Source organism: Ranitomeya variabilis, chromosome 4 (assembly GCF_051348905.1).
Source record: "Ranitomeya variabilis isolate aRanVar5 chromosome 4, aRanVar5.hap1, whole genome shotgun sequence".
In the NCBI taxonomy this organism is placed as follows: domain Eukaryota; kingdom Metazoa; phylum Chordata; class Amphibia; order Anura; family Dendrobatidae; genus Ranitomeya; species Ranitomeya variabilis.
In genome coordinates, this window is record NC_135235.1 from 688,095,274 (window position 1) to 688,123,128 (window position 27,855).

Sequence of the window (27,855 nt, forward strand, 5' to 3'; positions counted from 1 at the left end):
AGTTGTCATGTCGGTCTGGGCCAGATGGAAAAGACGGGAAAAGTGAACGATTCCATCAGAAAGAACATCAGCGGTAAGACATTATCCATAACTGTGCTGTGATCTGTTATATGTTCTGTAGGGCTGGTATCTACCACTGACCATATGGCGGTAATATCCATATTGGTCTTTATATAGAGATTATCTTCAGTAGCAGCGCGGTCATCTGCTGAGGTTCTCCTCCACTATTAGGGGACGTCACCCAGCTGTAGTCACGGTTACCTGGTTAGGGCCCACTCAGAAGCTTCACCCCCGCCCCCCCCCGAACCAAAACCCTAGCTACGCCTCTGTGTTACATCACTGTTCACACCACACAGAGACCCAAAAAAAGCCTCAGTGCTGAAGGGGTTAATGTCCCTCCTCCCCGCGCCCAGTAATGGAGAATCCCCAGCACCTACCTCCACCCTCAGAGCTGCACTCCACATATATGGCTTTTCTGTGCACACAAGGACCTGTGATGAGGTCACAGGAGGGGAGGAGTCAGGGATCACATGATCAGGGGCCTCAGTGTATGCCGGACTCTGCTGGGCTGACAAGTATTCAGCTCCTCTGCTGCTGCTGCTCCTTTAAGAACAGGTAACGTTGCTAAACGTAGAACAATTCCCCCCATTAAGTGATTGGATCCCCCCAGACCTTAGTGATATTACAGACGGGAGATTCCAAGAGCGCTATATTCAGGGGTAATCCTAGCGCTGACTGAGCCGTGCGCCTCCATCTAAGAGAGCGGCCACAACCCCAGACGATGCAGCGGCCGGAGCAATGTTATTGATGGAGGGAATTTCTGAGAGCAGCAAATTAATAAGAATGTTTTACCGGAACCTCCTGGGGCATCAAGGAGAACCGTCTCCCATTTCCACCGGGAATCTGAGCCATAATTGCCAAATCCCCCGATCTGTGGTCATCAACCAGAAGAGGCTTATTTACTGGGACAAATCCCCTCATCTTCCCCAAATCCTGGCTTTTCTCTCCCAGAATATCTCTCCCATAACACACAGGCTGGTGGAGCTGGTGCCGGTGACCTGATGCTATTAGAGGGTCACTACTGACACATTGGCTCCTTTCTTCTAGAGTCAGGAGGACTGTGGTGGATCTGTCGGCAGTGACATTTATGGCTAAGTCCGGATGACCTCTCCTGTGCTCTCTATGGATATCTTCTCTAGGATATTCTGTGTATTTGTCCCACAGAGCCCGGGGATTGGAAGGTGCACAGGTTGTAGGTATTATAGGGAGCAGGTTAGAAGATGAGGAGGAAAGCGAGTGAGGGACGCCTCCTGCAATGTCAGGTCCCAGTGTGGACCATCCTCCATCAGACCACGCTTTTGGCATGGCCTCCCTGTAAGTGTTTGTTGGCTCAGTTGTATGTGCAGAAGACGCTCGCTCTCCACCTTGGCATACAGATCTACTATACACTGATGAGAAAGTTGCCTCCATTGTTGTCTGGTCATTATTTGGTAGGTGTAGAAGTCCATAGCTGATATTTTATTGGTTGGTTTATTGGTCGGCCTCGCAGTGCTGGGATCAGTCTGTTAGATTATAGTGATCGCCATCTTGGCCATTCCACAATATTATAGGATATTGCAGAGCATCATATGATCTGTGTGTTTCTGTAATACGCTGAACATGTTCTCTCCGTCACTGAATAATTATATCTCGGCTTAGAAAGTCCCGTCCAACCATTATAATAGCTACTTCACTAACACTGGGGAAGTAAATCTCCTTTTGTGCCACCAACCGGTGTCTTGTCTGCTCTTATTACACCCTGATATTCCGCACTTGGCATTCTTTATAAGGCTGTATTATAAAGGTTTACTAACTGGTTGTGTTGATGGAAAAATCTTTGCAAATTCAAAACAATGTCTTTGTGTCTCTGGTATAACTTCACAACGTCGCTCAGCTTGTATCTGTTCATCTCCCAAACAGTAAATTTGTAAAAATGTTCTTGATTTGCTACAGGAAACATCAAACCTATTTTGTGATATATTTGTCCCTTGACTTTAAGAGTTGGCATAAATCTTTTTCCTTGAGTCCAGCTGTCGTACCAAAGGATGTCATCTGGAAAGATGAATTGTGTCTCCTAATAATTTGCAGTTACTGCTTAGACTCATGAGTTGTTCCTGACATGTATGAAAACAGTGGTTCGGGAGGTAGAGGTGGCAAGCTGACATTACCATTGACCACCACACACAGGAGATTTATAATTAAACTTTTTTGCTTGACAATGTTCTCATATTACATCCATTTTGCTTATTATGACTTTCAGATGTGACCTATAGTCCTGAATTGGGTCATAGGGACACGCTTCCAAACTCAGGTCAGCCTGCCTACATCGTTTTGACAACTTTCATCCTTTTGTTCAGATGTTTCAGCATCCCTTGATTCAGCCTGTCTCATCAGTTTCCTTTCAAGCTGGTATGCGCATTGTTTACTTGTCTCACCTGTTTGAGACAGTTTTGCTTTCTTAGCTTTTGGATTAACTTGCCCAATAGTCGTTTTTGGGTGGCATTTTAAAAAACAGCTCTTAGGGTACCGTCACACAGTACCATTTACATCGCTACGACGGCACGATTCGTGACGTCGTAGCATCGTATGATTATCGCTCCAGCGTCGTAGACTGCGGTCACACGTTGCAATCACGGCGCTGGAGCGATGCCGAAGTCCCCGGGTAACCAGGGTAAACATCGGGTTACTAAGCGCAGGGCCGCGCTTAGTAACCCGATGTTTACCCTGGTTACCAGCGTAAACGTAAAAAAAAAAAAACAGTACATACTTACATTCCGGTGTCTGTCCCCCGGCGTTCTGCTTCTATCCACTGTGTAAGCGCCATAGCCGGAAAGCACAGCGGTGACGTCACCGCGTCACCGCTGTGCTCGCTTTCCGGCTTGCCGGCGCTCACAGTGCAGAGAAGCTGAGACGCCGGAGGACAGACACCGGAATGTAAGTATGTACTGTTTGGTTTTTTTACGTTTACGCTGGTAACCACGGTAAACATCGGGTTACTAAGCGCGGCCCTGCGCTTAGTTACCCGATGTTTACCCTGGTTACAAGCGAACACATCGCTGGATCGCTGTCACACACAACGATCCAGCGATGTCAGCGGGTGATCAAGCGACGAAAGAAAGTTCCATACTATCTGCTACGACGTACGATTCTCAGCAGGGTCCCTGATCGCTGCTGCGTGTCAGACACTGCGATATCGTATGGATATCGCTAGAACGTCACGAATCGTACCGTCGTAGCGATCAAAATGGCACTGTGTGACGGTACCCTTAGTATTATGACCTTAGTAATCACCTCACACTGATCAAAGATGTAATAGGTGAATATATATATATATATATATATATATATATATATATATATATATATATATATATATAAAGCAAGAAATGTGTGACCGCCTCACAATCAGACTGTTCTAGTTGTCCACAGCAACCAATTACAGCTCAGCTTTCACTTTACCTCAGCAATTTCAATGCTGAAAGCTGCACTCTTGTTGCTATAGGTATCTATAACGATCTTACTATGTGTCAATTCTCATAAATGAGGCCCCAGTTGCTTCCACCGTAGCGACTATATGGTTGCTGTCCCTTTTAAGTGTAACTCTTTGGATGCTGTCCCTCTAAATTCTTAGGACCTTTTGGGCAACAACTATCGCTTTGCATTCAACACACAAACATTTGCTCCTTTATTTCTATAGAGCCTAAATTCTTGGTTCCAAATCTTGTGAAGGGTGAAATTTTCGCAGTATTTTTGGTCTGATGATTAAGACGGGCAGTGCAAAATGTGACTCAAACCGGGTGAAAAATGTGGTTTTGTATTCCACGGGCTACCACACACACATTATCTGCTTTATATAGAGTGGGGAAAATAATAAATGTACTAAATTTCTTTCCCTTTCCACCAAACCTACTCTCATCATGCTGACATACGCTCTAACAGTTTTGGCTCCATTACTCCTCACTCTCCTTCGCTATCCCCAAACCCCAGCACCCTCTAACCAAGTAATAATCTCTCCTTCCCTCTTGCCCCCCACCTGACCTCCTCTGCTGACCTGCTCCTCAACCTCAGATCTCTCCTAATAACACACAAAACAAGCCGCCCACTCTCCTTTTCCCACCTGCTCTGTCTCTCTCTGCATCTCCTCACTGCTGGCGACATATCTCCCAATCCTGGACCCCCGCAGCTCATATCTCCCATTACTACCCTCTCCTATCGCTCCCAACCCAATATAAACACCCAAAATCTTGCCCACCTCAAATCCGTGCCCCTGCACCCTCTCTCTGGATCACTATGGAATGCCCGCTCCATCTGCAATAAACTCCATGTGATTCACAAGCCTTTACCTCTCATAATCTTTTCTTTATGGGCATCACTGAAACATGGCTGACATCCTCTGACACAGCCTCCCCTGCTGCACTATGTTACGGTGGCCTCCACTTCACCCACACTCCTTGCCCTGGAAACAAACATGGTAGAGGAGTGGGCCTTCTCCTTTCTTCCTTTCTTTAACCCAATCCCACCTCTACCCTCCCTTATCCTCCCTTCTTTTGAAGTCCACTCTGTCTGCATCTACTCCCCCTACAACCTCCAAATGGCCGTCATATACCGACCTCCAGGCCCGACCACTGCCTTTATTGACCAATTCTCCACCTGGCTCCTTCACTTTCTCTCTACTGACATTCCCACCATCATCATGGGTGACTTCAACATCCCCATTGACACCCACTAGTCAGCAGATTTCAAAATCCTGTCCCTTACCTCATCCTTTGGACTTACTCAGTGGTCCTCCTCAGCCAGCCACCCACACAGACAGACACACATTAGACCAGGTCTTCACCCGTTTCTGCTCCCTGTATAACTTCACAGCCTCCCCTCTCCCTCTATCTGACCACCATCTACTTACTTTCTCAACCCTGTCCTTCTCACCTGTCACCTATGTCCAGCAACATGTGCAGCCACACAGGAACCTCGCACACCTAGACACCACACACTCTCTGACTCTATCCTACCACTAGCATCCATATCCTCACTCCACAACACAGACACTGCCACTGCTTTCTACAATGCCACTCTTGCATAAGCTATTGACACGGTCGCCCCTGTCATGCATTGCAGAGTGCGACGAACCAATAGACAACCCTGGCACAATAACATCACTAAAAAGCTTTGGCAAGTATCCAGAATTGCAGAACAGCGCTGGAAGAAAACGCTTTCGCAAGATGATTTCACTGCACTCAAACAAGCAACACTCGCATTCAAATCAGCTCTTAGCTCTGCTAAACAGGCCTACTTCACAAACCTCGTATCTTCCTTATCCCACAACCCCAAAGAGTTGTTCAACACTTTTAACTCCCTCCTCCGCCCACCACTGCCCCCTCCAAGTTCCCTAATTGTTGCCGAGGACTTTTCCACGCACTTCAAAAATAAGATAGACCAAACAAGTCAAGTCTTTGTTGTCAAACCACCACAACCCCTTTGTATACCAGACCAATGCCCAAACCCCATAACTTCCCTCTCCAAAATCACTGAAGGGGAGCTTGCTCATCTTCTCTCCAAATCACACCTCACCACTTGTGCACTTGACCCCATCCCACCTCCTCCCCAACCTCACCACCACATTAATCCCATCCTTAACCCATCTCTTCAACCTATCACTAACTTTTAGTACCTTACCCTCTGCTTTCAAACATGCCACAATCACACCTATCCTCAAAAAGCCATCCCTTGACCCAAGCACTATGTCCAGCTATCGCCCTATATCTTTGCTCCCATTTGCTTCCAAACTCCTGGAGCAGCACTTCCATTCTGAACTTTCCTCTCACTTTGCATCTAACTCTCTCTTTGACAACCTACAATCTGGCTTTCGTTCCCACCATTCCACTGAGATTGCCCTGACCAAAATTACTAACGACTTACAGCCAAAGCTAACAGACAATTCTCTATACTTCTCCTTCTAGATCTGTCCTCTGCCTTCCACACAGTTGACCACTGCCTCCTACTACAGATCCTCTCTTCCTTTGGTGTCAAAGACCTTGCTCTATCTTGGATCTCCTCATACCTTATCAACTGCACTTTTAGCGTTTCCTACTCCCATACTAAATCTTCATCTCGCCCCCTTTCTGTTGGTGTCCCTCAAAACTCTGTCCTTGGGCCCTTATTTTTCTCAATCTAGACACACGGCCTGGGACGACTCATAAGGTCCTATGGCTTCCAGTACCATCTATATGCTGATGACACTCAGATCTACCTCTCTGGCCCAGATGTCACCTCTCTGCTCTCCAGAATCCCAGAGTGTCTATCAGCCATATCCTCCTTCTTCTCCTCTCGCTTCTTCAAGCTCAATGTGGACAAATCTGAACTAATTATCTTTCCTCCATCTTGCATATCTTCCCTACCTGATCTATCTATCAAAATAAATGAAATCACACTTTCCCTGTCCCCAATATCCACTACCTTGGAGTAACCCTTGACTTTGCCCTGTCCTTCAAACCGCACATCCAAGCTCTCGCCACCTCCTGTCGCCTCCAGCTCAAAAATATTTCCAGAATCCGTCCTTTCCTCAACCCTCACTCTACCAAAATGCTCGTGCATGCCCTAATCATCTCCGCCTCGACTACTGCAACATCCTCCTCTGTGGCCTACCTTCTAACACTCACACACCCCTCCAGTCCGTCCTTAACTCTGCTGCCCGACTAATTAATCTCTCTCCTTGCTACACTCCTGCTTCCCCACTTTGCAAATCCCTTCACTGGCTCCCAATTTCCCAGCGTATCCAGTTTAAACTACTAGCACTGACCTACAAAGCCATCCATAACCTTTCTCCTCCGTATATTTCCGAACTAATCTCTCAATATCTTCCCTCATGTAATCTCCGGTCCTCCGCTTCCCCCTTCTGCAAATCTCTTCACTGGCTCCCATTCCCTCAGCGTATCCAGTTCAAATTACTAATACCAACCTGTTGTGAATTCTGTTCTTGAGCTCCCTCCTGTGGTTATGAATGGTACTTCGGCGAGTTCTGTTCATGAACTCCCTCTGGTGGCTGTGAGTGGAGCTGCTGGTTCTGAGATTCCTTCTCCAGCTGATCTCGTTCAGGCCTTGGCTGGCTGCTCTATTTAACTCCACTCAGATCGTTACTTGATGCCAGCTGTCAATGTCCTAGTACTGGTTCAGTTCTCTTGGATCTTTCAGATGACCTGTCTACTTCAGCAAAAGCTAAGTCCCTGCTAGCTTATTTGTTACCACTGTGTTTTTGTCCAGCTTGCTATTATGATTTAATCTTGTTAGCTGGAAGCTCTGGGATGCAGAGTGGCACCACCGCGCCGTGAGTCGGTGCGGTGGTTTCTTTTGCACACTCTGCGTGGTTTTTTGTTAGTTTTTTATGCTGAACGCAAAGATACCTTTTCTATCTTCAGTCTGTTTAGTTAAGTCTGGCCTCCTATGCTGAAACCTATTTCATTCCTGTGTTTGTGACTTCCATCTTAACTCACAGTCAATATATGTGGGGGCTGCCTATTTCTTTGGGGAATTTCTCTGAGGCAAGGTAGGCTGTATTTTCTATCTTTAGGGGTAGTTAGCTCTTAGGCTGTGAAGAGGCGTCTAGGCAGAGTCAGGAATGCTCCACGGCTATTTCTAGTTGTTGTGATAGGATTAGGGGTTGCGGTCAGCAGAGCTCCCACTTCCCAGAGCTCATCCTGTATTGCTAGTTTACTCATCTGGTCATTTCTAGTGCTCCTAACCACCAGCCCAACATAACACCAACCTACAAAGCCATCCATAACCTGTTTCCTCCATATATCTCTGAACTAATCTCCCGTTATCTTCCCTCATGTAATCTCCAGTCCTCCCAAGACCTCCTTCTCTCCCCCACGCTTATTTGCTCCTCACACTACCGCCTCCAAGATTTCTCCCGAATATCCCCATCCTCTGGAATTCCATGCCTCAACACGTCCGATTATCCACCGCATTTGGATCCTTCAGACGGAACCTGAAAACCCACCTCTTCAGGAAAGCCTTGCAGCGCCCCAGAGTCCTGGTCGTTGCAGTACTGTCGCTCCGCCACTAAGGGGAGTGATGGTACATCTGATGGCACTAAAGGAGTTCACCTGACGAGGTATCACAGTCACACATTACACTTCACACTCTGGCCACCAGGGGGAGCAAAGGGTTCTATGTATTAGGCCACTCCTCACACTCTGGTAAAACTGGGGGTTGGATAGGAAGTTAGGGAGAAGCTGACTGGGTTTCGCCCCGGTAACATCTAGTGAGAGAAGAGCGTTGCTTGGGAAGATCCAGGGGGGTCCCTGTCAGGGGTGGGATCCTGACAGAGGCCTAGCGAAAGGACAGATTGTTACGGAGCCGCGCCTGCACTTCATTGCGGCGCCATCTTAAGAAAGGACACGAAGCGAAGTATATTGTGGAGAAGTGAGAAACGAGATCATAGCACAAAGGCGATAGAACCAGTAGGAGTCGTGCCCCGAGATCGGCAACATTCTACTGAGGCGCGTAGCCGGTGGCCGGAACGCCGAGTGTTGTGTAATTGGATTTTGGGCTCCCCCGGTGGCCACTGGTGGAATTGAACTGGTGTGCATCATCCCCTCTGTTCACCTGTTTCCATCAGGATGTGGTAGTCGCTATTTAACCTTGCTCCTCTGTCACTTCCATGCCGGTCAACATTGTAATCAGAAGCCTTTCTGTGCATGTTCCTGCTGCTAGACAACTCCCAGCTAAGTTGGACTTTAGTCCTCGTTTGTTTTTGCATTTTGTTCCAGTTCACTGCTGTAGTTTCGTTTCTGTGTCTGGAAAGCTCTTGTGATCTGAAATTGCCACTCTGATGTTATGACTTAATACTAGAGTCTTAAAGTAATTTCAGGATGGTATTTTGATAGGGTTTTCAGCTGACCATGAAAGTGCCCTTTCTGTCTTCCTGCTATCTAGTAAGCGGACCTCAATTTTGCTAAACCTATTTTCATACTACGTTTGTCATTTCATCTAAAATCACCGCCAATATATGTGGGGGCCTCTGTCTGCCTATCGGGGAAACTTCTCTAGAGGTGAGCCAGGACTATATTTTCCTCTGCCAGGATTAGTTAGTCCTCCGGCCGCCGCTGGGCGTCTAGGGATAAAAAACGTAGGCAACGCTACCCGGCTACTGTTAGTTGTGCGGCAGGTTTAGTTCATGGTCAGTTTAGTTTCCATCCTTCCAAGAGCTAGTACTTATGTTTGCTGGGCTATGTTCTCTTGCCATTGAGAACCATAACAGTTTGACCGGCCAAAAAAGGGTTAAATTAATTGACAGAGAAAGGAGAGAAAAGAGAAGTCTGCTGAAGATTTTTTTTTTTTTTTTTCCCCTTCCCTTCAGTTCTGAGTGTGCTTGTAATTGAATCTCTTGCAAGTCTGCCTATATTGCAGCCTTTCTCTCTCTCTCTCTCCTTCTAATCCTGGAATGGCTCTGTGTTCACCTGTTTAAAATGGATATTCAGAGTTTAGCTGCAGGTTTGAATAATCTCACCACGAAAGTTCAAAATTTACAAGATTTTGTTGTTCATGTTCCTATATCTGAACCTAGAATTCCTTTGCCTGAATTTTTCTCGGGGAATAGATCTTGCTTTCAAAATTTCAAAAATAATTGCAAGTTGTTTTTGTCCCTGAAATCTCGCTCTGCTGGAGATCCTGCTCAGCAGGTCAGGATTGTGATTTCCTTGCTCCGGGGCGACCCTCAGGATTGGGCTTTTGCATTGGCTCCAGGGGATCCTGCGTTGCTCAATGTGGATGCGTTTTTTCTGGCCTTGGGGTTGCTTTATGAGGAACCTCAGTTAGAGCTTCTGGCGGAAAAGGCCTTGATGTCCCTATCTCAGGGGCAAGACGAAGCTGAAATATACTGCCAGAAATTCCGTAAATGGGCTGTGCTTACTCAGTGGAATGAGTGCGCCCTGGCGGCGAATTTCAGAGAGGGTCTCTCTGATGCCATTAAGGATGTTATGGTGGGGTTCCCTGTGCCTGCGGGTCTGAATGAGTCCATGACAATGGCTATCCAGATCGTTAGGCGTCTGCGGGAGCGCAAACCTGTGCACCATTTGGCGGTGTCTACTGAGAAGACGCCAGAGAATATGCAATGTGATAGAATTCTGTCCAGAAGGGAACGGCAGAATTTAAGACGAAAAAATGGGTTGTGCTTCTATTGCGGTGATTCAACTCATGTTATATCAGCATGCTCTAAGCGTACTAAGAAGCTTGATAAGTCTGTTTCAATTGGCACTTTACAGTCTAAGTTTATTCTATCTGTGACCCTGATTTGTTCTTTATCATCTATTACCGCGGATGCCTATGTCGACTCTGGCGCCGCTTTGAGTCTTATGGATTGGTCCTTTGCCAAACGCTGTGGGTATGATTTGGAGCCTCTTGAAACTCCTATACCCCTGAAGGGGATTGACTCCACCCCATTGGCTAGTAATAAACCACAATACTGGACACAAGTAACTATGCGGATTAATCCGGATCATCAGGAGATTATTCGCTTTCTTGTGCTGTATAACCTACATGATGTGTTGGTGCTTGGATTGCCATGGCTGCAATCTCATAACCCAGTCCTTGACTGGAAAGCTATGTCTGTGTTAAGCTGGGGATGTAAGGGGAAGCATGGGGACGTACCTGTGGTTTCCATTTCATCATCTATTCCCTCTGAGATTCCTGAATTCTTGACTGAATATCGTGACGTTTTTGAAGAACCTAAGCTTGGTTCATTACCTCCGCACCGGGAGTGCGATTGTGCCATAGATTTGATTCCGGGTAGTAAATACCCTAAGGGTCGTTTATTTAATCTGTCTGTGCCTGAACATGCTGCTGTGGAGGCCTTTCGGGAGCTTAAGCGCCGCTTTTCTTCCGCCCCTGTGTTGCGTCAGCCTGATGTTGCTCTTCCTTTTCCGGTTGAGGTCGACGCTTCTGAAATCGGAGCTGGGGCAGTTTTGTCGCAGAGAAGTTCCGATTGTTCCGTGATGAGACCTTGTGCCTTTTTCTCGCGTAAATTTTCGCCCGCCGAGCGGAATTATGATGTTGGGAATCGGGAGCTTTTGGCCATGAAGTGGGCTTTTGAGGAGTGGCGTCATTGGCTTGAGGGGGCTAGACATCAGGTGGTGGTATTGACTGACCACAAAAATCTAATTTATCTTGAGTCCGCCAGACGCCTGAATCCTAGACAGGCGCGCTGGTCGTTGTTTTTCTCTCGGTTTAATTTTGTGGTGTCCTACCTGCCGGGTTCTAAGAATGTTAAGGCGGATGCCCTTTCTAGGAGTTTTGAGCCTGACTCCCCTGGTAACTCTGAACCTACAGGTATCCTTAAGGATGGAGTGATATTGTCTTCCGTTTCTCCAGACCTGCGGCGGGCCTTGCAGGAGTTTCAGGCGGATAGACCTGATCGTTGCCCACCTGGTAGACTGTTTGTTCCTGATGATTGGACCAGTAAAGTCATTTCTGAGGTTCATTCTTCTGCGTTGACAGGTCATCCTGGAATCTTTGGTACCAGGGATTTGGTGGCAAGGTCCTTCTGGTGGCCTTCCCTGTCTCGAGATGTGCGAGGCTTTGTGCAGTCTTGTGACGTTTGTGCTCGGGCCAAGCCTTGTTGTTCTCGGGCTAGTGGATTGTTGTTGCCCTTGCCTATCCCGAAGAGGCCCTGGACGCACATCTCGATGGATTTTATTTCGGATCTTCCAGTTTCTCAGAAGATGTCTGTCATCTGGGTGGTGTGTGACCGTTTCTCTAAGATGGTCCATTTGGTTCCCCTGCCTAAGTTGCCTTCTTCTTCCGAGTTGGTTCCTCTGTTTTTTCAAAATGTGGTCCGTTTGCATGGTATTCCGGAGAATATCGTTTCTGACAGAGGAACCCAATTCGTGTCTAGATTTTGGCGAGCATTCTGTGCTAGGATGGGCATAGATTTGTCTTTCTCGTCTGCTTTCCATCCTCAGACTAATGGCCAGACCGAGCGGACGAATCAGACCTTGGAGACATATTTGAGGTGTTTTGTGTCTGCAGATCAGGATGATTGGGTTGCTTTTTTGCCTTTAGCGGAGTTTGCCCTCAATAATCGGGCCAGCTCTGCCACCTTGGTGTCTCCTTTTTTCTGTAATTCGGGGTTTCATCCTCGATTTTCTTCTGGTCAGGTGGAATCTTCGGATTGTCCTGGAGTGGATGCTGTGGTGGAGAGGTTGCATCAGATTTGGGGGCAGGTAGTGGACAATTTGAAGTTGTCCCAGGAGAAGACTCAGCTTTTTGCCAACCGCCGGCGTCGGGTTGGTCCTCGGCTTTGTGTTGGGGACTTGGTGTGGTTGTCTTCTCGTTTTGTCCCTATGAGGGTTTCTTCTCCCAAGTTTAAGCCTCGGTTCATCGGCCCGTACAAGATATTGGAGATTCTTAACCCTGTGTCCTTCCGTTTGGACCTCCCTGCATCTTTTTCTATTCATAATGTTTTTCATCGGTCATTGTTGCGCAGGTATGAGGTGCCGGTTGTGCCTTCCGTTGAGCCTCCTGCTCCGGTGTTGGTTGAGGGCGAGTTGGAGTACGTTGTGGAAAAAATCTTGGACTCCCGTGTTTCCAGACGGAAACTCCAGTATCTGGTCAAATGGAAGGGATACGGTCAGGAGGATAATTCTTGGGTGACTGCCTCTGATGTTCATGCCTCCGATCTGGTCCGTGCCTTTCATAGGGCTCATCCTGATCGCCCTGGTGGTTCTGGTGAGGGTTCGGTGCCCCCTCCTTGAGGGGGGGGTACTGTTGTGTAATTGGATTTTGGGCTCCCCCGGTGGCCACTGGTGGAATTGAACTGGTGTGCATCATCCCCTCTGTTCACCTGTTTCCATCAGGATGTGGGAGTCGCTATTTAACCTTGCTCCTCTGTCACTTCCATGCCGGTCAACATTGTAATCAGAAGCCTTTCTGTGCATGTTCCTGCTGCTAGACAACTCCCAGCTAAGTTGGACTTTAGTCCTCGTTTGTTTTTGCATTTTGTTCCAGTTCACTGCTGTAGTTTCGTTTCTGTGTCTGGAAAGCTCTTGTGATCTGAAGTTGCCACTCTGATGTTATGAGTTAATACTAGAGTCTTAAAGTAATTTCAGGATGGTATTTTGATAGGGTTTTCAGCTGACCATGAAAGTGCCCTTTCTGTCTTCCTGCTATCTAGTAAGCGGACCTCAATTTTGCTAAACCTATTTTCATACTACGTTTGTCATTTCATCTAAAATCACCGCCAATATATGTGGGGGCCTCTGTCTGCCTATCGGGGAAACTTCTCTAGAGGTGAGCCAGGACTATATTTTCCTCTGCCAGGATTAGTTAGTCCTCCGGCCGGCGCTGGGCGTCTAGGGATAAAAAACGTAGGCAACGCTACCCGGCTACTGTTAGTTGTGCGGCAGGTTTAGTTCATGGTCAGTTTAGTTTCCATCCTTCCAAGAGCTAGTACTTATGTTTGCTGGGCTATGTTCTCTTGCCATTGAGAACCATAACAGCCGAGGAAGTATTGGGCTCTACGCATTACTTCAAACCAACGGCAGGGCAGTTAATTTTAGGTTGGCTGCCTCACCTTAATCACCTAATGAAGACAACGGAGGCAATTGTGGGAGAGGGGCGTCTCTAGGGTCCCTATAAAATAACTCCAGGCCTACCCCGTCATACGGGTGCGTCCTATCCATATCATCTGGGGGACGGAGAGAAAGAACAGAAACATACACGACAGTTGTGAGGACTATCCCGTGGTGCTCAGCAGGGAAGTACTACAACACCCAGGCGCTAGTAGGTAGGCACTGATTTCCACCTGCAAAGGGAACTCTGGATGTGCCTTCGGACCGGCCGGTCTCAGCCAGCCTTGTTAGCAGTGCTCTGGATTGCGAATGCTGAAGCCTTCAGTAAAGAGGTAAAGAGACTGCAACCCTGTGTCCTCGTTATTTGCTGCGACCTACACCACCACCTACACATTTTATTGGGCGCCCCTTAGCAGGACCACGGACCAAGTCGGGCCACTGTGACATCCTCAGAACCGAGAGACCCGGTACCGAGTATCCCGTCCTGCGTCTGGGGGCCGCTCCACTTACAGCCTGTAATGGCCACAAGGCCACCTCAACACCATCAGAGCTACTGCAACCCTTGACCTACTGTCTCCTTCCCCATAATCCTGTACAATGTAAGCCAGCAAGGACAGGGTCTTCTTCCCTCTGTACCAGTCTGTCATTGTTAGTTTTGTTTACTGTAAGTGATATTTGTATTTTGATGTAACCCCTTCTCATGTACAGCACCATGGAATTAATGGTGCTATATAAATAAATAATAATAATAATTTGATCCCTTGCTGTTTTTGTAAGTTTGCCCACTGACAAAGACATGAACAGTCTATAATTTTAAGGGTATGTTAATTTTAACATTGATAGATAGAATATCAAAAATAAAATCCAGAAAATTACATTGTATAAATTATTTAAATTTATTTGCATTCTGTCGGAATGGGCTACAAAACCATAAGTAAGACGCTGGGTGAGAAGGAGACAACTGTTGGTGCAATAGTAAGAAAATGGAAGAAATACAAAATGACTGTCAATCAACATCGATCTGGGGCACCATGCAAAATCTCACCTGGTGCGGTATCCTTGATCATGAGGAAGGTGAGAGATCAGCCTAAAACTACACCGAGGGAACTTGTTTATGATGTCAAGGCAGCTGGGACCACCAAGAAAACCATTGCTAATACATTATGTTGTAAAGGTTTAAAATCCTGCAGTGCCTGCAAGGTCCCTCTGCTCAAGAAGGCACATGTGCAGGCTCATCTGAAGTTTGCCAATGAACACCTGGATGATTCTGTGAGTGATTGGGAGAAGGTGCTGTGGTCAGATGAGACAAAAATTGAGCTCTTTAGCGTTAACAGGTGAAGCCACACGTGAAGCTGGGTCCCCAGGGCTCCCGGTGTATAGACAGAGATGGTGAATGATGTAGGAAGAAATGGAGGACACAGGTTTGCCGTCTCTTTACCTGGTTTACTGATAAATTCAGGCAGCCACAGTCCAGGGTACCAGATCACAGATGCAGATGTGGTCCGGCCGGCTTGGAAGTGAGTAGGGAGTTTCCTTTACCAGGTGGAGTTGGAAGCCTTCCCTCTAGCGCTGTGGTGTAGTCCATTGCTGCCTTAGACCCCTCACAATGTTCTCACATGTTCTCTCTGTCCTCCTTGCCGGTAGGTCACTAACCCGTATGACAGGTGGCTCGAGCCTTTTTACAGGATCTCTATCACGACCCAGGCCCTCTGTGCCACTGCGTCTTCAGGTGTAAGGGCGGACAGGTGATTTGTAATCCAGCTGTCCTGCCGGTTTCTGCTGTGAGACATGGAGTCCTTCACAACTCCGGTCTTCCGGCTACCGCTGTCTGCGCTCAGTGGGGAGGTAGCTCAGTTGCAGCTATCCCCTCCAGTTCTTCACTCTCCAGCGCTTTTCTTCCTCTACACGCTCTCTACCGTTTGTTCTGCTTTCTTTTCTGTCTCTTTCCAGGAGCTGCAGCACCCTTGTGGCTGCACAGCCCCTCTTGTCCCTTCCCCTCTGTCTCTCTGACAGACTGACTGACCTCCCTTTTCCTAGAAACCAGAATATATAGAGGAACCACCCACAAGCTGGATCAGAGCTCCCCCTTCTGGCCTGGAGTATGAACATGTTGCATGCTAGTGATTACCTGATGAAAGAGATCCTTTCTCACTTCCAAGCGTGACATCACTCTCTCCGTGAGGAAAGCAATGCCACTGTAACAACCAGGAACCTGGGATGTTATATTAGAGCTTCCCCTTCTGGTTTGGAATAGGAAAGGTGTTGCATGCTGAGGTACCTGGAAAGGGGATCCCTCCTTGCTTTCAGGCATGACATCACCCCCTGTGAGGGAGGCAATGCCACTGTGGCAACTGGACTCCTGGGGTGCCACAGAAACATTATGTTTTGGTGGTGTTTCTCTGCTAAGGGCACAGGACTACTTCACTGCATCAATGGGAGAAAGGATGGAGCCATGTACCTTAAAATTCTGAGTGATAACCTCCTTCCCTCAACATGAACTTTAAAAATGAGTTGTGCCTGGGTATTCCAGCAAGACAACAACCCAAAACATACTGCCAAGGCCAAGGCAACAAAGGAGTGGCTTAAAAAGAAGCACATTAAGGCCATGGAGTGGCCTAGCCAGTGTCCAGATTTTAATCCCATAGAAAACTTATGGTGGGAGTTGAAGCTCCGAGTTGCCAAGCTACAGCCTCAAAATCTTAATGATTTAGAGATGATCTGCAAACAGCAGTGGATGAAAATTCCTCCTGACATGTGCACAAACCTCATCATCAACTACAAAAAATGTCTGACTGCTGTGCTTGCCAACAAGGGTTTTGCCATCAAGTATTAAGTCTTGCTTTCCAGAGGGGATCAAATACTTATTTCTCACAGCAAAATGCAAATACATTTTTGGAATTTATACAATGTGATTTTCTAGATTTTATCTCTCAATGTTAAAATTAACCTACCCTTAAAATTATAGACTGTTCATGTCTTTGTCAGTGGGCAAACAAAATCAGCAAGGGATCTATACTTATTTCCCCCACTATAGATTGATAGATAAATAGATAGATAGATGTAAAAAAGAAATCTAAATAGTGTAAAATAATAAATCTCCTGATATGTTTCCTCTTATTATCTCCAGTAATTGTATTATTACACAGGATTTTTATGATGTTACATTGGCTCATCTTCTCATTCAGGTCTCTACAATATCGGATCCTCTCAGTGAAGATCTTCTACATAAGATAATTTTCCTGATTTACCCATCAAGGATGGATATGGACAGAGACAAGATGGCGGAGAGGATATTACACCTCACCCTAGAGATCCTCTTCCGGCTTACTGGAGAGGTGAGAGATTCTGATGACGTCACATTACATCATTCTTATCTATGGGAATAACAAATGGACAGAACTGCAGAGGTGAGGACTCTGGAAAAGTCTGTAGTGAGATCTATTAATGTGTCTCTCCATAACCAGGATTACATAGTAGTGAAGAAGACCTCTAGTGAGCGCTGTCACGACTCTGTGTCTGTGGGATGGGGAAGACCTCTGAGCCCAATCACGGGGCCTCCACCTCACCCCCTAATCCATGAGGACATCAATGACCAGAAGATCCTAGAACTCACTTACAAGATGATTGAGCTGCTGACTGGAGAGGTGACACTGCTGGGAATGCTGGGACATTATACAGTAATGATATGTAGAGATCAAGGGAATGATGGTATCATTGTATGTGTCAGGTTTCTATAAGGTCTCAGGATGTCGTCGTCTATTTTTCCATGGAGGAGTGGGAGTATTTAGAAGGACACAAAGATTTGTACAAGGATTTCATGATGGAGGTTTCCCAGCCCCTCACATCACCAGGTAATAGACAGGACTAAATACACACGGCCTATAATTATTATCTGTATGTAAAGAATGAATTCAGTCCCTGTATATGTTTCCTCCAGATCTATCCAGTAAGAAGCCAACACCAGAGAGATGTCCCCGTCCTCTTCTTCCACAGGACTGTAAACAAGAAGATCCCAATGTTCCTCAGGATCATCAGGTAGATGGAGAGAAGGTGTCGGGAGATCTCTCCTATGATGTGTAGACGGCTGTGAAGGTCTTGTGCTCAGTCTTGTTTTATCCACCAGTATTATGTGTTTTATACTTGTGTAATGAGAACAGTGGAGATGGCAGGATTAGAGCTGATCATAGATGTGACTTCTCCATCTGTCTGTGACTTTTACAAAATTTGTTTCAGGGTGAAGATCTGACCCATATTAATACTACAGAGACATATGTGAGGGGTGATGAGTGGTGTAAAGAGGAGATTCCTACATATGACTACCCAGGTGAGTAGTAACCACTAAATGCAGAGAAGTCACAGATTCTTCTCAGTCACCGGCTGTGGCTGCTTTATGGGTCCTGTAGTCCGATGGTATTACAATCGTGTGATTATCATTTTGTTTCTCAACAACAACATATTCAACCAACTAAAAGTGTTCAAATGACTTTAGGCATTGAAAGACCTTTTCTATAGAACTTACAACCTGGTAGATCCAACTACCAACTAAAATAAAAAGATGCTGACACTTACCTGCCCAGATTTGTAAACTACAAAGCCAAATGACAGCGTACGTAGATGGCCTCTAAGAGAAAGCAAAGGGTAAAGAATCTGTTGACTTCCTACATCCCTGATATCTTGTCAGATTAATGTACCTTCTCCCCTTTCTGTGCTGCTGAATGTGCTCATATGGTCCCTACAAGACCAGGTCCAGTCTTTCTGGCCAAACTTTACTTTTATGATCGACAACATTAAATGTGCAGTGAGGGGAAAGTGTGAATTTCTGTACAATAACAACAAAGTTTCTCTTTATCCTGACTTTTCTATTTGTTATTAAACCGTCTAACTTTAAGGAGGATTGTGATAAACTACACATAAAACATTACTCCTGTGCCATGATATATCTCTAAGCCGTGTGCGGCTGATGGCTGTAGTATACAGTTATTCACACCTGCAAGAGATGTGTTGGCTCGAGCCCAGGTTTCATGGATTCCCTCCACATCATAAATTACATTATTTTCTATCATAAGGAATTCAGATTACTGCACAATCTCCCCTGAAATGAGGGGCACTAATACTTTCTCTACTCTTCTGCTCAGGACTCATAGTGGCTCCAATGGTCCACCATAAATAAGTGCAATTCAGATTTAGTGTTGAGTAGTGATGAGTGAATATACTCGTTGCTCAGGTTTTCCCAAGCACTCTCGGGTGATCTCCAAGTATTTGTTAGTGCTCTGAGATTTCGTTTTCTTTGCTGCAGCTGCATGATTTGCAGCTATTAGACAGCTTGATTACATGTGGGGGTTCCCTAGCATCCAGGCAACCCCCACATTACTCAGGTTGGCTAGCAGCTGTAAATCATGCAGCTGAGTCAAGGAAAACTAAATATCCGAGCAGTCACAAATACTCGGAGACCACCCGAGCGTGCTTGGAAAACCTGAGCATTAAGTATATTCGCTCATCACTAGTGTTGAGTTCTCCCCTCAGATATATGTTGTGAAACATGCAACATAGAATAAAAAATGTATTTTTTTACAGGTTCATTCTCTATAACAGTTTGATTATGGTGGCATCGGCCTGCCTCATTTATGTGAGTCTACAACTCCATGATATCATTAAAAAAGGTCTCCATTTCCTCTGCAAAATGCCAGAGATTTAAATTTAAGACATCTCAGCTCTGTACTATAATAAAAAGTTCTCTTTGAATGTCTAACGTTTTTTCAAGAAACTCATCTGACAGAAAATATTGGCCTTTACAATAGTTTAGATTGCCAAAAGCCACCGAGCCCCATACTCTAATTACCCCTGAGAGGTTTCACCACTAGTTACTCATTTTTTCCTGGTGAAGACTGTTAAGTTTGATTGTTTCAGTAGATGTGTTGTTGTCTACAGTCAGTTTCTGACTATAGTCGTTAGTGCTCAAAATACTCTGATGTAACAACGTCTGCAGACGGTTTTGTTTTCCTAATCAGGCCCCATTTTTCAAATTTAGACATGTGTCATTTTATGTGGTGATAACTTTGTAATTCTTCACAAAGGATAATAGGAATCAAGTGGACCTTACAAATTATTTTCAAAATTCTATTGAATCCCACTATACCCTATATACCAATCTACAGTTTATTTTATTATTTAATCATATGAACATATATTTAAACATCATATAAGAATAAATAAATGACAAACAGTGATTGAAAAGAACAAAAGAACAGAAATCAGAGTCGGATATCGAGATTTTCTATGTATGCAATAACATTGTCATTTCCAGTATAAAAATCATTCGTGTTACCAGTATAAGATTTGAGGGGACATTTCTTGAAAATGTGCTGAATTGTTTGACGGTCAGCTCCACACTCAAAGGCAGGAGAGTCAGATTTTCCCCACTTATACATAAGATCTGCACAGACACCAAAGTTTGTTCTGATATGATTCAAAGTGACCCAGGTTTTCCTTGGCAGATTGAAGCCTGGTGGTGAATTTTGAAAGTAAGGAAACGTTTGAGGCTCACCGTCTACTGCACTGACCCAAAGTTCACGTCATTTCTCTTCTAAATTGAAATCATGTTCATACAGGGTAATTGCGTTTCGGATGGGTGGATGTCTTGATTTCAGTCGCTGTATTTGAACATCTTGGATATTTTGATGTATTGGGAGATTTTCATTATTCACTACTTTGGTGTATTCTTTAAGTAGGAGCTTTTGTCTTCTCAGATTTGTAGGTGCGATATGGGTCAAGACAGGTAACCAGTGGACGGGCATAGGTCTGATAGCACCAGAAATTATGTGCATAGAGTTGTTCAACTGATTATCGATTGCATTCACATGACATCTATTCAGCCATACTGGAGCACAATATTCTGCGGCAGAGTACACCAAGGCAAGGGTAGACATTCGCAAGACAGGTGTGGAGGGACCAAAGGAGGATCCGCAGAGTTTCTGAATAATATTATTGCTTGCTTTCAGTTTCTGTGCTGTCTTTTCCAAGTGAGATTTGATGGTTAGGCTTCTATCAAGAATTATGCCTAAATACTTAGGATTGAAGTTGTGTTTGACAAGTTGACCTTCAAAACGTACTTTGAGCTCAGTCTTAGCACTTGTGTTGTGTAAATCAAAGTAACATACTTCCGTTTTTGATGGATTGGGCTTTAGCCTCCATTGTCGAAAATACTTTCCCATTACACTAAGGTCTTCTGTTAGAGCCTCCTCTGCTTCCTCCATTGTTTTGCTCACTGTAGCAATTGCCTAGTCATCGGCGTATCCAAATTTCCGTGATATTGTGTCGGGAATGTCAGCTAGGTACAAAGCAAAACAGGAGAGGTGCCAGCAATGATCCCTGGGCCAAACCATTTTTTAAGGTTATATTACAATTGGTTGAATCACCCATGATAAGTTGAAAGGTTCGATTTGCAATCATATTATTCAAGAGGTACATAATTTTCTTACATGGAATCACCTTCAGAAACTTATATAGAAGTCCTTCCCTCCACACAGTGTCATATGCAGCAGAAAGATCAATGAACGCCACTGAAACCTTATTGTTCTTTTGAAATTCAGCTTCAATTAAAGTTGTCAAGGATAAAACTTGGTCACTGCAGTTTCGAGCAGGTCTAAAGCCGGCTTGCTCTATAGGTAATGGGTAAAAAAATCTTTAAATTAATCTTGTTATAGATTAAGCGTTCTAACAACTTGTAAAGGCAGCTCAATAAAGCAATGGGTCTATAGCTTGATGGATTATCTTCAGGCTTCCCAGGTTTTAACAAAATGCAATGATCTTGGCGTGTTTCAATTTACTGGGGACTTGGGCATTTTCCATGATATCTGAGAAGAACTTTGCCAGTCATTTTTTCGCAAAAGGTCCACAATTTTTGAGAAATTCAGGAGCTTCGTTACTTTTAGTATCAACAAGAGCAATTTCAATGTCACAAGTTGCAAAAGGACGGGAATATTCTTCAGTTGATGCCACAGATGATTTTAGTAGCTTAAACTTATTTTTAACTTCTATGGTATGAGCTCGGTCTTTAGGGGTTCTTGAGGTGTTCACAATGTGTGCTGCAATTTGATTTGGAGTTACAGCATTCGTTTTCTGTTTTGCTTTACGGTTTCCTTCTAGTTTTCTTAAAAGAGACCATGCTTTTCTAATGGACCTTTTAAAGTCCAAGTTCTCAACTGTTTCCATCCATTTGACACAACGTGCTGCATTCAGTTTGTTTAGCAACTCATCACCGATTTCACCATCTTCACTTTCAAGAAATTGTCTGTATAGTTGTTCACATTCATCAGTCCAGCCTGGAATGTATTCTTTGTGGAAGCCACGTGGTATTGATTTCTTTGCAGCTTTAATAACAGCTTTACAGAACCGCTCATAGTTTATACTGATTGGAGGTATCCAACCAATACACTTGTCAAGATAATCTGCAAACTTTTTCCAGTTGGCTTTAACAAAATTCCATCGAGGACATGGGTACGAAGTTACAAGAGGAATGGATACTCCAACAATGATGATGACAGGGCGATGCTGACTATGAGGGAAATGTTTGACAACACTTCGAGATGTAGATAAAGGTTGATTGTTTCTATTGCGTAATACGAAACATAAATCAGGGTTGTATCCTCTCTGCCAGGCTGCTGATTGGAAGGTTGGAAAATCCTTTGCATCAAAAACCAAGAATGTGTTGTGCACATCAGACCACTTTACCTGGTGCTCACCATTGTCGTCATTACTAGCATATTGCCAGAGCTCATGGTGACTGTTGAAATCTCCTATGTACATGGTAGGATGTGGATGGACATGGATAACTTCAGTAGGCCATTGTACTGCAGGAGGCTTGTAAATATTAACAATTGTGATATCACCAACTTTAATCACAGCTTCATGGATGTAATTTTCAAGAGATGTAGATACAAGCTTTGAATTTTCAATGTTACCTTTCACATAGGTAGCTACACCGTAGTGTTGGTCATATGTAGCACCAATTAAATCAAAATCAGCAATGGAGCCACGAGCTAGAAGTTGGTCTTCTTTTTCAACATGAGTTTCCTGAAGAACAAGAATGTCTGTTTTGTTAGCAGTGAGAAACTTGTGAAGGAAATCACATTTTGAGCGGCTGATACCTTCAATGTTAATTTTGCAGATTTTCACAGTGGGTCGAAGGTCTTCCATTTGAGGAGTGTCATTTGTGACAGTACCATTATTTGTAGACATTATCAAATTTGATCCTTTGTTGTCCTTTATTGATTATCAAATATGATGTACAATATATTGACCAGGAGATCTAGATGTAGTTTGATTGTTTGGTCGTCAAGATTGTTAGTCCTGTAGCGTTACCCAGGGTGCACCACGTGGAGGCGGCCTAACGTTACCCCCAATCTACAGTACTGTCTGGGTACATGGCAGGCTAAGAAGAGGAAGAGTGCTATTTAGCTATTTGAATGCAGATATTGTTGGAATAGTTAGCAGACAAAATGTAATAGGGGCACTGTTCATGGTCACCTAGCAGCTCAATAGATAGCACCATGAACAGGCTTTGCGCTGTCTACTCCTTTTTCCAAATCCCACGGGTTGCTTGGCTCATGACTATTTAACCCCTCTACAAAAATATGGACTTATACAGAAACACCTATGCTTGGGCCACAGTGTTACCTGCTGTTCAGTGGTGCAAGATGACAAGAAGAAAAGTCAGATAGTCAGGTCAGACCAAGAAAGCAGAGAAAATACAAAATCAGAAGATGCAAGAGAAGACAGTAAACAGGCCAGTGTCACAACAGCAAACAAATATACAAGCCGGGAGCTGATCACAGAGGACTGAACCAGTGGAGAAGAAGGCTGTATCTAGCAGCTTTCGGCAATCTACTTCAACCATGTGGTGCTTTCCAGTTGGCCGAAGCAGGAAGCAGATTATTACAGCTGGACAGCACACACACCCATACTGCCAGACTGGATGGCACTACTGGTCCCAGGCACAGTAATCTTATTGGCTGGACAAAACCTATGCTGCCCAGAACTACTTCTGGTTCAAAGGCCTCCTTATTATTACCCCACATATAGTGGCCAGATTGTGCCCCGGGAGACACAAACACTGTGAAATTAAGTGGGTTTTTCTCACTATAGTAATGCCAAACACATGGATGCTAAATATGGTTTAGGCACACTGCAAGGCACAGAAGCTAGGGAGAGATTTTTGTTTTTATAGAGCGGATATTAGTGGATTGTTTAAAGGAAGCCATGATGCTTTTGAAGAGCCTTTAGGCAACTAACAATGTAGAAACCTCTGTTTTTCCACTGACAGATGTTGAACCTGAGTGGGTGACTTTTTTTTGTGAGATGAGTAGAAGTTTTTATTGGTATTATTTTCGCCTACATAACATTGGTGGCTTTTTATTCCATATTTTGGAGGCAGAATGAACAAACAGTTGAACACTATGCACTATTGGTTCATCCTATGCGGTTTTCTATTATTATTATTATACATTTTTATAGCGCCATTTATTCCATGGAGCTTTACATGTAAAAAGGGGACAAATATAGACAAATATATTAAACATGAGCAAAAAACAAGGCACACAGGTACATAAGAAGGGAGGACCCTGCCCGAGAGGGCTCACAGTCTGCAGGGGATGGGTGAGTATTCACTAGGAGAGGGTAGAGCTGGTTGTGCGGCAGTTCAGTAGGTTCAGGATCACTGCAGGCTGTAGGCTTTTCGGAAGAGGTGAATCTTTAGGTTCTTTTTGAAGGTTTCTATAGTAGGCAAGAGTCTGATGTGTTGGGGTAGAGAGTTCCAGAGTATGGGGGAAGCACGGGAGAAGTCTTCGATGCGGTTATAAGAAGAGATGAGAGGGGAGTAGAGAAGGAGATCTTGAGAGGATCGGAGGTTGCATGTAGGTAAGTACCGGGAGACCATGTCACAGATGAATTTAGGAGAAAGGTTGTTAATGGCTTTGTATGTCATTGTAAGGGATTTGAATTATTAGACTGTGTCATTGTCCTGTTGACTAATTCAGTATTTTTGCATAACTTGCCATTTTTTCTGACGGTATAAGTAGAAATGTTCAAAAATATAAACTTCAAGAATATTTTATTAAAAAATAATAATTGCTTTTTTTTCATGGCAGATAACGGCACCAGGAGATCAGAGGGACAGCTGACATCTTCAATTTTTAAATCTGATGATCTTGAGATCCCACAGGATACAATTGAAGTGAATGCCATTTCTCCAGATATACCATCATCCCTTCACAGCAAAGAGCTGTCATCTGATCTTTTGAAACAGGTCCTGTCTTCTGATTCATTACCAACTACTAGGGAAAATCAAAGTCACAAAATAAGCATTCAAATACGAGCTGCCCCTAAAGCAAAGAAGATATTTTCATGTTCAGAATGTGAAAATACTTTTCCCCTCAAAAAGTCTTTTCTTAACTTTCAAAAAATTCACACAACAGAGAATAGATTTTCTTATTTCGAGTGTGGGAAATGTTTTAACCAAAAATCAGATCATGTTAGTCACCAGAGAATTCACACAGGGGAGAAGCCTTTTTCCTGTTCAGAATGTGGGAAATGTTTTAACCAGAAATCAAATTTTGTTAAGCACCAAAGAACACATACAGGGGAGAAGCCTTTTTCATGTTCAGAATGTGGGAAATGTTTTAACCAGAAATCAAATTTTGTTAGTCACCAAAGAACCCACACAGGGGAGAAGCCCTTTTGCTGTTCAGAATGTGGGAAATGTTTTAACCGGAAATGGGGTCTTGTTTTACACCAAAGAACTCACACAGGGGAGAAGCCTTTTTGCTGTTCAGAATGTGGGAAATGTTTTAACCAGAAATCAGATTTTGATAAGCACCAGAGAACACACACAGGGGAGAAACCTTTTTCATGTTCAGAATGTGGGAAATGTTTTAACCAGAAATGGAATCTTGTTATACACCAGAGAAGTCACACAGGGGAGAAGCCTTTTTCATGTTCAGAATGTGGGAAATGTTTTAACCGCAAATCAGATTTTGATAAGCACCAAAGAACTCACACAGGGGAGAAGCCTTATTCATGTTCAGAATGTGTGAAATGTTTTACAAAGAAATCAAATTTTGTTAAGCACCAAAGAACTCACATAGGGGAGAAGCCTTTTTCATGTTTTTAATGTGGGATATATTTTACACAGAAATAAACACAATAATTATGAGAGAATTCACACAGGGGAGAAGCCTTTTTCATGTTCAGAATGTGGGAAATATTTTAACTGGAAATCGATCTGATTTAGTTGTTATTGTTAGTCAGCAGAAAACCCACACAGGGAAGATGTCTTTGTCATGATCAGAATGTGGAAAATGTTTTACACAGAAATCACATTTTTTTTAAGTACCAAAGAACTCATATAGGGAAGAATTATTTTTCATGTTTTTAATGTGGGAAATGTTGTATACCGAAATTAACTCCTATTAAACATCCGAGAGGTCACACAGGGGAGAAGCCTTTTTCATGTCAAAAATGTTAGAAATCTTTTAACAAAAACTTCTTAAGGATGATGTCCACTGCTAGGACAACTCCTAGCAGTTTAGCTTCCTTAAAGTAAAAACACTTATACTCACCTTCTGTGCCAACACTATTCCAGCGGTGGAGACATAGGGCTCAGTGGGTGCTCTCATCCGTAGGCCTGGCTGTTTTTATAAAGATGTCTCATCCCAATATGCCAATAGTCCTCAGTTGCCAGAACACTACTCAGACAACACAAGGTGAGGCACTACATATAGTAACAGCATATATTACTTTCCCAGCAAGGACACAAGATAGTGCAAGAGTCTCATACTTTCACTGGCTCGCCGGAGATTAGACCCTCTGCGACTTCAGAGCATCCAGGGCCACCCAAAAAGCAACAGACTGCTTTTGCCAAGCACCAACAGACAGGAGGCTAGCTTAGGAAGCTGACTGAGAACAGCGAGGTACGTAACCAGGTGACTGAATTGTGCCAACCTGGGTTATCAAAATACGTTAGTGGCCTCAATGTTGGGCAATGGATCAGTTCTGTAATCCACCAGCTGGAACCATGGTCTCTATGCTGAAGTGCTGTGGAATCACCCCAGTGAAAGGAGAAGGCCTATCCGTCAGCTTCCATTTCAAGGCATTGTCCCACAGGATTGAGAGGAGATAGTCATGGCTGTTTACCCATTGTTTGATTGCTCAGTTTCACTGCCTAATTATCCTCAAAATTATGCAGACTATCACACCCCAAGAGATTAATGCAGTCCATGATGAGCAGACATTCCAGAAATTAGCATAAAAATAGGGGGATCGGACAGTCTCACTTGAAACAATCGCTCATATTCCTTGACTTCCTGAGCAAAGAAATAGTACCTCTGGCATAATTGCCATATTACAGCACTATTTTCCTCCAAATATGTGGAGTAAAATGGGAGGTGCGTCTCATAGTCTGGATGTACTAGCTCTGGCTGTGGTGGGTAGATGGAGAAGCAGCATCGGCAGAGCAGAGGGTCACAGGAGGCTGGAGCCGACAGCTGTGGCTAACTCCTGTGCCCGCTGCTAAAGAGAAATGAATATTCACTGCATTCTATGACCATGGGCGTACTCCTGTGCCGCTACTTAAGAGAAATGAATATTCACCTCTCTCTACGCTCAGACAGGTAAATATCCATTTCACTTAAGTAGCGGCACATGTGACCGCCCGGCAGCAGCAGGATGCCGGCAGCTGACGCTGTGCGCGCTACTGAAGAGCAATGAATACTCACTGCTCTCTGGGTGCACAGTCCCGGCACACAGAGCAGTGAATATTCCGGCAGCTGTGCTCTGCTTGTGAGCAGCGCATAACGAACCTGCTATGCGCTGCTTCCAAGCATAAAGCAGCTGCTGGCATGGGAACAAGATGCTGCAAAGGAGCACCAGGAAGGTAAGTGTAATGTTTTTTTTTTAATCGTCTTTATTGAACAGTAAACGTAAAATACAAACATTATACAAAAGCATCAGAAAAAGATCTGATAAGCAAGATTTTACAGTACTTTGACTATTAGACAGTATTTTATAACTGTAACCAAATTCCCCTCCCGCTTCCCAGGGCACACACCCGCATTTTCAGAAAATAAATTTAATCCAACTTAACCGGATTTCTGCCATCCATCTGCTCTCTCATGTACCAATTTGTAAATTTGAAGCAGTGATGAATCGCATGGGGTATAGATTGTGTCTGAGTATTAATAAAAGAAGACAATGTAAG

At 44.4% G+C, this 27,855-nt stretch overlaps 2 protein-coding genes across 2 annotated transcripts in view; one reads left to right on the forward strand and one right to left on the reverse strand.

The window, feature by feature from the left end:
- LOC143767632 (uncharacterized) overlaps window positions 1-531 on the reverse strand; it is a 157,880-nt gene extending 157,349 nt beyond the window's left edge. The window contains exon 1 of the mRNA XM_077256072.1: window positions 438-531. Within this exon, the coding sequence (XP_077112187.1) occupies window positions 438-464 (27 nt within the window). The 5' untranslated portion in view covers window positions 465-531. The remainder of the gene's footprint in view (window positions 1-437) is intronic.
- On the forward strand, window positions 494-27,855 carry LOC143767693 (uncharacterized). The gene is made up of 7 exons (XM_077256181.1): window positions 494-615; window positions 16,790-16,939; window positions 17,069-17,248; window positions 17,332-17,455; window positions 17,542-17,639; window positions 17,838-17,928; window positions 24,749-27,855. Exons 2-7 carry the CDS (start codon window positions 16,862-16,864, stop codon window positions 25,768-25,770), a joined length of 1,593 nt encoding a protein of 530 aa, XP_077112296.1. The 5' UTR covers window positions 494-615; window positions 16,790-16,861; the 3' UTR covers window positions 25,771-27,855.

Excerpts from the sequence above, each read along its gene's own strand:
- LOC143767693 (XM_077256181.1), top strand. The coding sequence starts at position 16,862 with ATGGATATGGACAGAGACAAGATGGCGGAGAGGATATTACACCTCACC. Across the intron at positions 16,940-17,068 it reads TCTTCCGGCTTACTGGAGAG|GATTACATAGTAGTGAAGAA; the intron begins GTGAGAGATTCT and ends CTCCATAACCAG. Across the intron at positions 17,249-17,331 it reads TTGAGCTGCTGACTGGAGAG|GTTTCTATAAGGTCTCAGGA; the intron begins GTGACACTGCTG and ends TGTATGTGTCAG.